Consider the following 11,634-nt stretch of genomic DNA (forward strand, 5'->3'; position numbering starts at 1 on the left):
GAGTTCCACGGGTGCTAGTGAAGACATTAGGCTCTATGCCATTTAGACCCCCTGGCCAGTAGGGAGGTGACTGAGGAGTTGTTCAAGCCTGGACAGTACTCTGTCCACAGCATCTGTCCTGGGACTGACTCCCCTGTTAATGAAACCCTGCAGTTTTCTTTTTCTTTTTTCTTTTCTTTTTTTTTGAGACGGAGTCTTGCTCTGTCGCCTGGGCTGGAGTGCAGTGGCCGGATCTCAGCTCACTGCAAGCTCCGCCTCCCGGGTTTACGCCATTCTCCTGCCTCAGCCTCCCAAGTAGCTGGGACTACAGGCGCCCGCCACCTCGCCCGGCTAGTTTTTTTGTATTTTTTAGTAGAGACAGGGTTTCACCATGTTAGCCAGGATGGTCTCGATCTCCTGACCTCGTGATCCGCCCGTCTCGGCCTCCCAAAGTGCTGGGATTACAGGCTTGAGCCACCGCGCCTGGCTTTTCTTTTTTTTTTGAGACAAGTCTTGTTCTTGTCCTCCAGGCTGGAGTGCAATGGTGCGATCTCGGCTCGCTGCAGTCTCCGCCTCCCGGGTTCAAGCGATTCTCCTGCCTCAACCTCCAGAGTAGCTGGGATTACAGGCACCTGCCACCACACCTGGCTAATTTTTGTATTTTTGTAGAGACAGAGTTTCACCATGTTGGCTAGGCTGATCTCGAACTACTGACCTCAGGTGATCTACCTGCCTCGGCCTTCCAAAATGATTACAGGCATGAGCCACTGCACCTGGCCGTGAAACCCCATTTCTACAAAAAATACAAAAATTATCCAGGTGTGGTGGTGCATACCTGTAGTCCCAGCTACTTGGTGGGTAGGTGACTGAGGCAGGAGGATCACTTGAGCCTCGGAGGCAATAGGTGAGCTGTGGTCATGGTTGTGCTACTACACTCCAGCCTAGGTAACAGAGTCAGAGGGTCTCACAAAAACAAAAAACAAAACAAAAAAGGCTGGGCGAAAACTCTGTCTGGAAAAAAAAAAAAAAAAAAGAGGCCGGACGCAGTGGCTCACCCCTGTAATCCCAGCACTTTGGGAGGCCCAGGCGGGCGGATCATGAGGTCAAGAGATCGAGACCATCCTGGCCAACGTGGTGCAACCCTGTCTCCACTAAAAATACAAAAATTAGCTGGGCGTGGTGGCGTGCGCCTCTAGTCCCAGCTATTCGGGAGGCTGAGCCAGGAGAATCACTTGAACTCAGAAGATGGAGGTTGCAGTGAGCCGAGATCGCACCACTGCACTCCAGCCTGGCAACAGAGCAAGACTCTGTCAGAAAAAAAAAAAAAGCCTGTTGGTGACCTCCGTAGGTTGATTCTCCAATCAGCTGTGGGTTCCATTGAGTAGGAGGCTGTGGGCCGGGCCACTTTTCTAGTAATCGGTGGTTGGCATGGTCAGTGATGTGAGTGACATGAGGAGAGGCAGGATGGGTGGGGCTTGGGGATTGACTGGCTCTGTTTGGGGAATGGACAAGGCTGAAGTCAGGGTGAGGCCTGATGACTGCGTGTGGAGTGGGGATGCTGGGAGGAAAAGTGGTTTGAGGGAAGGTACCGAGCCCAGTGAGAATGTGCTAGCCAGAGGGTCTGACTCCAGCTACAGTGTCGGCAGCTTCCTCAGAGGAGGCCGACACAGGGAGTGGGAGGGGGCAGAGGTAGGGGCAGTCTCCCCGGGCTGACAAGATGCTCCAATGGCTTCCTCAAGCTGGTGCTTTTTTTTTTTTTTTTTTTTTGAGACAGAGTCTTGCTCTGTCGCCCAGGCCGGAGTGCAGTGCTGTGATCTCGGCTCACTGCAACCTCCACCTCCTGGGTTCAAGCAATTCTCCTTTCTCAGCCTCCCGAGTAGCTGGGCGTACAGGCATGCACCACCACGCCTGGCTAATGTTTGTATTTTAGTAGAGGTGGGGTTTCACCATGTAGGCTGGGCTGGTCTCAAACTCCCGACCTCAAGTGAGCCGCCTACCTCGGCCTCCCAAAATGTTGGGATCACAGGTGTGAGCCACTGCACTCAGCCTGGCCCTCCTTTTAAAGACATGTTCCTTCCAGGGACTCATTTTGGCATCTGTCACCTATTTCAGGAAGCATTCTTAGATTCAGTTTAAATTTGAGGCTGAGCACAGTGACTCACGCCTGTAATCCCAGCACTTTGGGAGGCCAGGACAAGTGGATCACCTGAGGTCAGGAGTTCAAGACCAGCCCGGCCAACCTGGCAAAACCCCGTCTCTACTAAAAATACAAAAATTAGCCTGGTGTGGTGGGTGCCTATAGTCCCAACTACTTGGGAGGCTGAGGCAGGAGAGTCGTTTGAACCCGGCCACTGCACTTCCAGCTGGGTGACTGAGCAAGGCTCCATCTCAAAAAAAAAAAAAAAAAAAAAAATGTGAGGCCCCTCCTCTAGGCTTCTATAGTGTCCTGGGAATTGGCAACAGGACATTTATGACTTGTACTATTATTTCTTGTGTCCATATTTGGCGCCTCTGCTGCCCCTTTAGTCCTCAAGGTCACATTCTCTCACGTCCGTCAGTTGCCATCGCCCAGCTGGGGCACACGCAAACTGCAGGGTGGTGGTGGTTTGTGTTCAGGTGTTTGTGGGGTAGGGGGAGCAGAGATAGGGAGCCTTCCTGTTGCTCTGTCTTCCCCGCTGTGGACATGCTGATCAAATGGTCTCAGGTAACCTCACCTGCCTATTCTTGGCACAGGCCACAAACTCACCCTGTTTTGTTTATTTGCTTGTCTGTCTTATGACGTCTGTTATTACCTCTGTGTGAAGGCTTTTTTGGTGTCTTAGACCCCTCAGGCTGCTATACCAGAATACCATAGACCGGGTGGCTTATAAGCAACAGAGATTTGGCTGGACTTGGTGGCTCACGCCTGTAATCCTAGCACTTTGGGAGGCTGAGGCGGGTGGATCACCTGAGGTGGGGAGTTCAAGACCAGCCTGACCAACATGGAGAAACCCCTCTCTACTAAAAAGACAAAATTAGTTGGGCGTGGTGGCACATACCTGTAATTCCAGTTTCTCAGGAGGCTGAGGCAGGAGAATCAGCTTGAACCCAGGAGGCGGAGGTTGCGGTGAGCTGAGATTGCGCCACTGCACTCCAGCCTGGGTAACGTGCAAAACTCCATCTCAAAAAAGAAAAAATAAAAAGAGAATTGTGAGGGGACACAGACCACACCAGGACGTCTTGCTCACAACCGTACCCTCCTGTCCAGCACAGTAAATAGCAGGCGGTGCCCAAAGATTGTCCTTACTCTGAGTCACACAGGAAGTTCTGGGCTTTCACTCCGTAAGGCAACAGTGACTCAAACTCTGCAGCCTAAGAACGAGCAGCCTGATCCAGGGTACCGGGTGGGCAGGAGGGGACAGGGCCAAGTTCAAGCTGCACACAGAGCTGAACACATCATGGGGGTAGAAGATACTTGTTGGTGACGTCTCTGCCTTTTCTCTAAGGGGATGGTGAGGGAGGCCAGTGGGCCAGGGCGTACGGGCAGTAGGTACGGGAATGAGGGCTGACCCTGCTGGCCTCACCACACCCCTCCTCCTCAGCTGGCGTTGCAGACGGGGCGTGAACCCCCACCCATTTGGCGAGTCCAGAAGGCCCTTCTGCAGAAATTCACTCCAGAGATCAAGGACGGTCAGAGGCAGTTTTGTGCCACCAGTAATGTAAGCCTGCAAAGGGGACCAAGGACTTGGGGGCCCCGGGGTGTGGTATCTAGGAGCTGGGGTTCCCCTTCGCAGGAGTGTGACTCACTCCACAGTATATCTGGAAGGGGGCCGCCGGCTGCCGGGACGCTCCAGGCAGCTGCCGTGGTAGCCCAGGGCACGGGGGTGTTGGCTGTCTGGCTGGCAATGTGAAGAATTTCCTCATATGCCTCTTTCTCCCCATAGTATTTGGGGTATTTTGGGGACGCAAAAAATCGGTACCAGCGCCTCTATGTAAAGTTCCTGGAAAATGTCAATAAGAAGGACTACGTGAGGGTCTGTGCTCGGAAACCCTGGCATCGGCCCCCAGTGCCAGTCAGGTACCAACCACGGGGGACACAGGGGCAGGTAGTGTGCAGCGCCGACAGGCATGGGGATGGAGCATGCAAGAGAGAAGGCTAGAGAGTGGGAGGTGGGGACAGAGCCCAGAGAGAGAGAGGGACAGAGACCCAGAGACATGAGGGAGATGGAGACTCAGAAGGAGACAGAGAAAAGGGGGCAGAGATGGGGGAGGATAGAGATCCAGAGAAAGGGAAACAAACCCAGAGACGGGAGGGGAGAGAGCCTCACAGAAGAGTTCAGAGACCTGGGGTGGACAGAGACCCAGAAAGAGGGCAACAGAGACTCACAGAAGGAGGGGAACAGAGACCAGAGAGGGCGGCGGTCAGAGTCCCAGAGAGGGAGGGGATCAGAGACCCACAGAGGGAGGGGGTCAGAGTCCCACAGAGGGAGGGGGTCAGAGTCCCACAGAGGGAGGGGGTCAGAGACACAGAGAGGGCGGCGGTCAGAGTCCCAGAGAGGGAGGGGGTCAGAGACACAGAGAGGGCGGTGGTCAGAGTCCCAGAGAGGGAGGGGGTCAGAGACGCAGAGAGAGAGAGGAGGGGACAGTATGAGAGAAGCTGTTTCTGTGCCTAGGGCACTGATCAGGGGCAATGAGGAGAACTTCGGTTCTCGGGGGCTACTGACTACATTCCCTTCTCTGTTCCCTTCTAGACGCTCTGGGCAGGCCAAGAACCCCACATCTGCTGGGGGTAGCTCTGCACCTCCCCCTAAGGCCCCAGCACCACCTCCCAAGCCTGAGACCCCTGAAAAGACGACATCCGAGAAGCCCCCAGAGCAGACGCCTGAGACAGCTATGCCTGAGCCCCCTGCCCCCGAGAAGCCCTCCCTCCTGCGGCCTGTCGAAAAGGAAAAGGAGAAGGAGAAGGTGACGCGTGGGGAGCGGCCACTGCGGGGCGAGCGGGCCGCCAGCGGACGGCAGACGCGGCCAGAGCGGAGTCTCGCCACAGGACAGCCTGCCACATCCCGGCTGCCTAAAGCCCGGCCTACCAAGGTGAAGGCTGAACCGCCCCCTAAGAAGAGGAAGAAATGGCTGAAGGAGGCAGGGGGCAACGCTGCGGCAGGTGGGGGCCCACCAGGCAGCTCCTCGGACTCAGAGTCCTCCCCTGGAGCCCCCAGCGAGGACGGTGAGGCTCCAGGCAGCCTCAGGGCTGTAGGGGTGGGTGGGAAAGGGACACAGGTGAGGGCTGTCCAGAGGGCTCTAGGTAGCCTCAGCAAGACGGTAACAACTAGTATGTTACAGTTAATGGCAGCAGCTGACAGTCACGGGGCATCTAACTGCACAACAGGCTGCCTGCTAAGAAGCTGATGGATGTTAACTTGTGTAATTTTCACCCATCCTAGTAGGTAGATACTGTTACCCTCATCTACAGGTGAGGAAGCCGAGGCACCAAGAGACAGCATCATAGTCTGTGTTGGATGCCCACCAGAGTTGCAACTGAGCCCAGGGTGCCTCGGACTCTACTCTTCAGTGCTGCGTTCTGCCTCGTAACAGGCAGGATTTGAAGGCTGAGGAAGATGTGGGACATCAGGTGGCTGTCCTGGAGGCTCTGTGATGGTGGGGTTTCCTATGAGGCCCTGGGTGACACTGAGAAAGAGGCATAACCTCTTGTGCCTTAATGATCTCACCTGTAAAATGGGTTCATAACAGACGAAGCTCATAGGAGAGTGCCGGTCTTTAGTAGACACCACTTGTGTACTCCGTGTCTGCCCAGCACACTGCCACATCCTCAGTGCTTATGATGTCTGGTTAGGCCGGGCACAGTGGCTTGTGCCTGCAATCCTAACACTTTGGGAGGCCAGGGCAGGCAGATCAGGTGAGATCAGGAGTTCAAGACCAGCTTGGCCAACATGGTGAAACCCCGTCTTTACTAAAAAATACAAAAATTAGCCAGGAACGGTGGCGCACGCCCGTAATCCCAGCTACACGGGAGGCTGAGGCAGGAGAATCACTTGAACCTGGGAGGCAGAGGTTACAGTGAGCTGAGATCAGGCCACTGCACTGCAGCCTGGGAGACAGAACAAGACTCCATCTCAAAAAAAATATATATATATATCTAGTTAGTGATGACAGTAACAACAACAAAAATATATATATGTATTCACATATGTACAGTAAGGGTAACAGCTGAGTTTTGTTAAGTGCTTACTATGTGCCAGGTATCATTTTAAACATTTGCATATAGGCTTACTTGACCTTTACCTAATAAACCCTGTGAGATAGCTTGTTAGAATTATCCTCATTTTAAAGATGGGGGCCGGGTGTGGTAGCTCACACCTATAATCCCTCCACTTTGGGAGGCCGAGGTGGCAGGATCACTTGAGCTCAAGAGTTAGAGATGAGCCTGGGCAACATAGTGAGACCCCCATCTCTACAAGAAATTTTTTAAAAATTAGCTGGGCTTGGTGGCGAATGCCTGTTGTCCCAGCCACTGAGGAGGCTGAGACAGAAGGATCACTTGAGCCCATGAGTTCAAGGCTATGGTGAGCTATGATTATATCACTGCTTTCCAGCCAGGGTGACAGAATTAGACCCTGTCTCTAAGGATAGCTTCTTAAATAAATAAATAAAAGACGAAGAAACTGAGGCACCAAGAGGTGATGGGACCTGGTCAGGGCCACACAGTTTTTAATCTCTGTTTTTAACAGATATTAAAAATACAGCCACTCAAGGCTGGGTGCGAGGGCTTACGCCTGTAATCCCAGCACTTTGGGAGGCCGAGGCGGGCGGATCACGAGGTCAGGAGATCAAGACCATCCTGGCTAACACAGTGAAACCCCGTCTCTACTAAAAGACACACACACAAAAATTAGCCGGGCATGGTGGCGGGCACCTGTAGTCCCAGCTACTCGGGAGGCTGAGGCAGGAGAATGGTGTGAATCCAGGAGGCGGAGGTTGCAGTGAGCCGAGATCGCACCATTGCATTCTAGCCCGGGTGACAGATGGAAACTCTGTCTCAGTAAATGAATGAATGGTTCTTTCTCAGGGTTGTCCAGGGTCCCAGTTTCCTTCTCTCTTGTTGATGAGCTGTCTGCCTTATTGCTGGGGTCATGACCCCTTTCCAGTGAGCCCAAGCCCAGTTTCTGCCCTTGGCTACCCCATATACCTTCCCCATCAAGCTCTTTGTCCTGGCTCTTTGTCCCCTCCAAATCCCATCAAGCTCTTTGTCCTGGCTTCCCCATCTTACACACCTCTGGCTACACAGTCACCTGACCAGACTTCCCAGGAGCCATCATCACCTCTTTTCCTTTTTTTTTTTTTTTTGAGACGGAGTCTCACTCTATCACCCAGGTTGGAGTACAGTGGCGTGATCTTGGCTCACTGCACGCTCCACCTTCCGGGTTCATTCCCCTGCCTCAGCCTCCTGAGTAGCTGGGACTACAGGTGCCCACCACCACACCCGGCTAATTTTTGTATTTTTAGTAGAGATGAGGTTTTACCATGTTGGCCCAGGGTGGTCTCGAACTCCTGACCTCAGGCAATCCACTCGCCTCAGTCTCACAAAGTACTGGGATCACAGGCGTGAGCCACCGCACCCAGCCTTTCTCTTTTCCTTTTCTACCTATCGCCCCCACAGCCGGGCAGCTCCCAGCCCTGCCTGCCCCCATCCCCTGCACTCTTTCCCAGACCTGCCCAGCTCAGCCTCGTCCTCTGCTTCCAGCCCTGCCCCACCTCCATTTGTTCCTAGCTGGTCCATCAGCCTGGACTTCAGCCTCACTCCTCCAGTCTGTCCCCTACTTGGCTTTAGGAGGCGTCTTTCTACAGTTATACTCACCCCTTCCCTGCTCTCAGCTCTCCCGTGGCTCCCTAGTGCCCACCAGAAAAAGCCCTTGCCCTTTCTGCCTCATGCTGGAGGCCCAGTATTGTCTGGCCTACACTGACCTGTCCAATCCCAGCTCCCATCTCCTCCCTCAGCCTTGCCTTTTTATGATCTGACCTCTCTGGATGCACTCTTTTGGAAACCAACAATGCTGCTGCTTTAGACTTAAGTGAAGCCACAATTAAGTGCTCTGAGCTATCTCTCAAAGCTCAGCCTTTGACCTTGAACAAGGGTGACTCTGATGCCTCCTGTGAGCTGCTTTTTTTTTTTTGAGACAAAGTCTCACTCTTGTTGCCAGTGCAATGGTGCCATCTCGGTTCACCACAACCTCTGCCTCCCAGGTTCAAGCGATTCTCCTGCCTCAGCCTCCCGAGTAGCTGGGATTACAGGCATCTGACACCACATTCAGCTAATTTTGTATTTTTAAGAGAGACGGGGTATCTCCATGTTGGTGAGGCTGTTCTTGAACTCCCGACCTCAGGTGATCCACCTGCCTTGGCCTCCCAAAGGGCTGGGATTACAGGCATGAGCCACTATGCCCAGCCCTTTTTTTTTTTTTTTCGAGATGGAGTTTCGCTCTTGTTACCCAGGCTGGAGTGCAATGGTGCGATCTCTGCTCACCACAACCTCCGCCTCCCAGGTTCAAGGGATTCTCCTGCCTCTGCTTCCCAAATAGCTGGGACTACAGGCATGTGCCACCACGCCCGGCCAATTTTGTATTTCTTAGTAGAGATGGGGTTTCTCCATGTTGGTCAGGCTGATCTCGAATTCTCGACCTCAGGTGATCCACCAGCCTTGGCCTCCCAAAGTGCTGGGATTACAGGCCACAGCACTTTACGGGCCAGAATACCCGGCTTTTTTTTTTTTGAGACGAGGTTCACTCTGTCACCCAGGCTGTGCAATGGCACAGTCTTGACTCACTGCAACCTCCACTTCCTGGGTTCAAGCCATCCTCCTGCCTCAGCCTCCCAAGTAGCTGGGATTACAGGCGTGTGCCACCACGCCTGGCTAATTTTTGTATTTTTAGTAGAAACAGGGTTTTGCCACATTGGCCAGGCTGGTATCAAACTCCTAACTTTAGGTGGTCTGCCTCAGCCTCCCAAAGTGCTGGGATGACAGGTGTGAGCCACTGTGCCTGGCCTTCTCTGAGCTTCTTGCGGTTCCTGTGATTCTGCCACAAGAGCACGTGGCTTGGTGCTTGCCTGTCAGTCTTCCCTAGTGGACTTGGACCTCCCGAAAGCAGGGATTTCTCTTCTGGTCCCCAGTGTTGAGAACAGCATCTGCCACACAGGTGGTCTCAGAGGAAGTTGGGATAACGAGCCTGCGTCCTGTCTTTTCTGCAGAGCGGGCAGTACCTGGGCGTCTGCTGAAAACCCGGGCGATGCGGGAGATGTACCGGAGCTATGTGGAGATGTTGGTGAGCACAGCACTTGACCCAGACATGATCCAGGCCCTGGAGGACACGCATGGTGAGCTGAGGCCTGGGGAGGAGGGGTGGGGGCTGACTCGGTCTGAGGGAGCAGGTGCTGAGGGCTTGGACCTGATATGAGAGAGGAGAGGTTTGGGGTCTGGACTCCTGGGTCTAAGGGAGGAGGAGCTGAGGCCTGGACCTGGTCTGAGAGAGGAGGGGCTGGGGCCTGGAGTCCTGGGTCTGAGGGAGGAGGTCCCTGGGTCTGAGGGAGGAGGGGCTGGGGGCCTGGACTCCTGGATCTGAGGGAGGAGGGGCTGGGGGCCTAGACTCCCAGGTCTGAGGAAGGAGGGGACTGGGATTGGACTCCCGGGTCTGAGAGAGAGGAGCAGTTGGGGGTCCGGACTCCTGGGTCTGAGGAAGGAGGGGCTGGGGGTCTGGACTCCTGGGTCTGAGGGACGAGGAAGCTGGGGCCAAGACTCCTGGGTCTGAAGGAGGAGGGGACTGGGGCCTTTACTTTTGTCTCTGAGTGGGAAGGGGATTTGGGGACCCAGACTCCATGACCCCACCTTGGCCCCAGTGCTTTGTGGGGCTGTGGCCTTCCTGACACCATGTCCTCATCCATCAGACGAGCTGTACCTGCCCCCCATGCGGAAGATAGACGGCCTGCTGAATGAGCACAAGAAGAAAGTCCTGAAGCGGCTGTCACTAAGCCCAGCCCTGCAGGTGCCTGGGGCGTCTGGGCAGGGGGTGTCTGGGGCCCAGGGTCCACATAGAGAAGACATGTACGTGTTGGCTGCTATTGGGGAGGGTGATTCTTGGAAGGAGATTGTCCTTCTGGGCTCAGATGGGAGAAAAGCTGAGGGCAGGACTGTCAGGAGATCTCTGGGTTCTCAACAGCCGTGAAGCCCACATGGGGAGGAGCTGTGGGCCTTGGGGCGGCGGAGGGGAGGTTTTGAAAAGCTGGGCTGTTGTTGCGGAGAATAAAGTGTGGAGCCAAACATAGACTAGGCCTGCACCCAAGGCTGGTGCTGGACTGATAGCTTCTTCTTGAGTCCAGAGCAGGCTGTTAGGATCCCAGGCTTCCGTGTTAAGTCATCTGTATGATTTCCCTTCTGGGATATTCTGGGATGGACTATCAGGGCTCTGAAATCCAAGGTTAAACTAAACTGGCTCTGAGGATTCTGGTTGGGATGTTAGTGTGGCACTTAGAATTCCGGGATAGAGTGTTAGGGTAACTGAGACTTCTGGAATCGAATGTTATTCTGACTTTGAGAATTCTGGAAGGCTTGTAGTGAGTCTGAGAATTCTAGGCTGATACTAAGAATTCTGGGATAGGCTGTGAGGCTGGCGCTGAGATGGCTGGTGGGAAGTTAGTCTTAGAAAACATGCAGGGAGGCCGGGCGCGGTGACTCACGCCTGTGATCCTAGCACTTTGGGAAGCCAAGGCTGGTGGCTGGCCTGAGGTCAAGAGTTCGAGACCACCCTGGCCAACAGGGTGAAATCCTGTCTCTACTCAAAATAAAAAATTAGCTGGGTGTGGTGGTGGGTGCCTGTAGTCTTAGCTTCTCAAGAGGCTGAGGCAGCAGAATCAGTTGAACCCAGGAGGTGGAGCTTGCAGTGAGCCGAGATGACACCACTGCACTCCAGCCTGGGCGACAGAGCAAAGACTGTCTCCAGAAAGGAAAATATATGGGGAAATATTAGTCTGACTCTGAGAATTTTGAGTGAGATAGTAGTTTTCTCAGAATGATGGGTGGGATGTTAGAATGACTGATAATTCTGGAATGGATTCTTAGACTGGTGTGGAGAAATCTAAGCTGGAATGTTATGCTGGCTCTGAAAATTTGGGGGTAGAGTGCTGGGTGGGTTGGAAAATTCTGGGTAGCATTAGGTTATAAAAACTCTGGAGGGTATGGATTTAGTCTATCAATTCTGAGACGGATTGTTAGGCTGGCACTGAGGACTGTGGGTGAGATATTACACTACAGTGGGTAATCCCAGTGTAGGATATTAGGGTAGGTCTGAGAAGTATGTTTAGTCCGGAGTTAGAATTCTGGGGTAGATGGCCGGGTGCCATGACTCACACCGGTAATCTTAGCACTTTGGGAGGCTAAGGCAGGTGGATCACGAGGTCAGGAGATCAAGACCATCCTGGCTAACATGGTGAAACCCTGTCTCTACTAAAAATATACAAAATATTAGCCAGGCATGGTGGTGGACACCTGTAGTCCCAGCTACTTGGGAGGCTGAGACAGGAGAATGGTGTGAACCTGGGAGGTGGAGCTTGCAGTGAGCTGAGGTCGCGCCACTGCACTCCAGCCTGGGCGACAGAGTGAGACTTTGTCTC

The 11,634-nt window shown here is 53.7% G+C and overlaps 1 protein-coding gene across 1 annotated transcript; it reads left to right on the top strand.

Annotated features, from left to right (window-relative positions):
* Positions 1-3,548: 3,548 nt before the first annotated feature.
* LOC113224131 (proline-rich protein 12-like) lies at positions 3,549-10,711 on the top strand (the record flags this gene model as incomplete). The annotated part of the gene is made up of 5 exons (XM_026453416.1): positions 3,549-3,677; positions 3,903-4,036; positions 4,710-5,182; positions 9,220-9,345; positions 9,913-10,711. Coding segments are annotated over 5 exons (1,140 nt in total), but the record flags the coding sequence as incomplete, so codon positions are not given.
* Between the last annotated feature and the right edge of the window lie 923 nt (positions 10,712-11,634).

This window comes from Piliocolobus tephrosceles, unplaced genomic scaffold, assembly GCF_002776525.5.
Source record: "Piliocolobus tephrosceles isolate RC106 unplaced genomic scaffold, ASM277652v3 unscaffolded_43758, whole genome shotgun sequence".
NCBI classification, from domain to species: Eukaryota; Metazoa; Chordata; class Mammalia; order Primates; family Cercopithecidae; genus Piliocolobus; species Piliocolobus tephrosceles.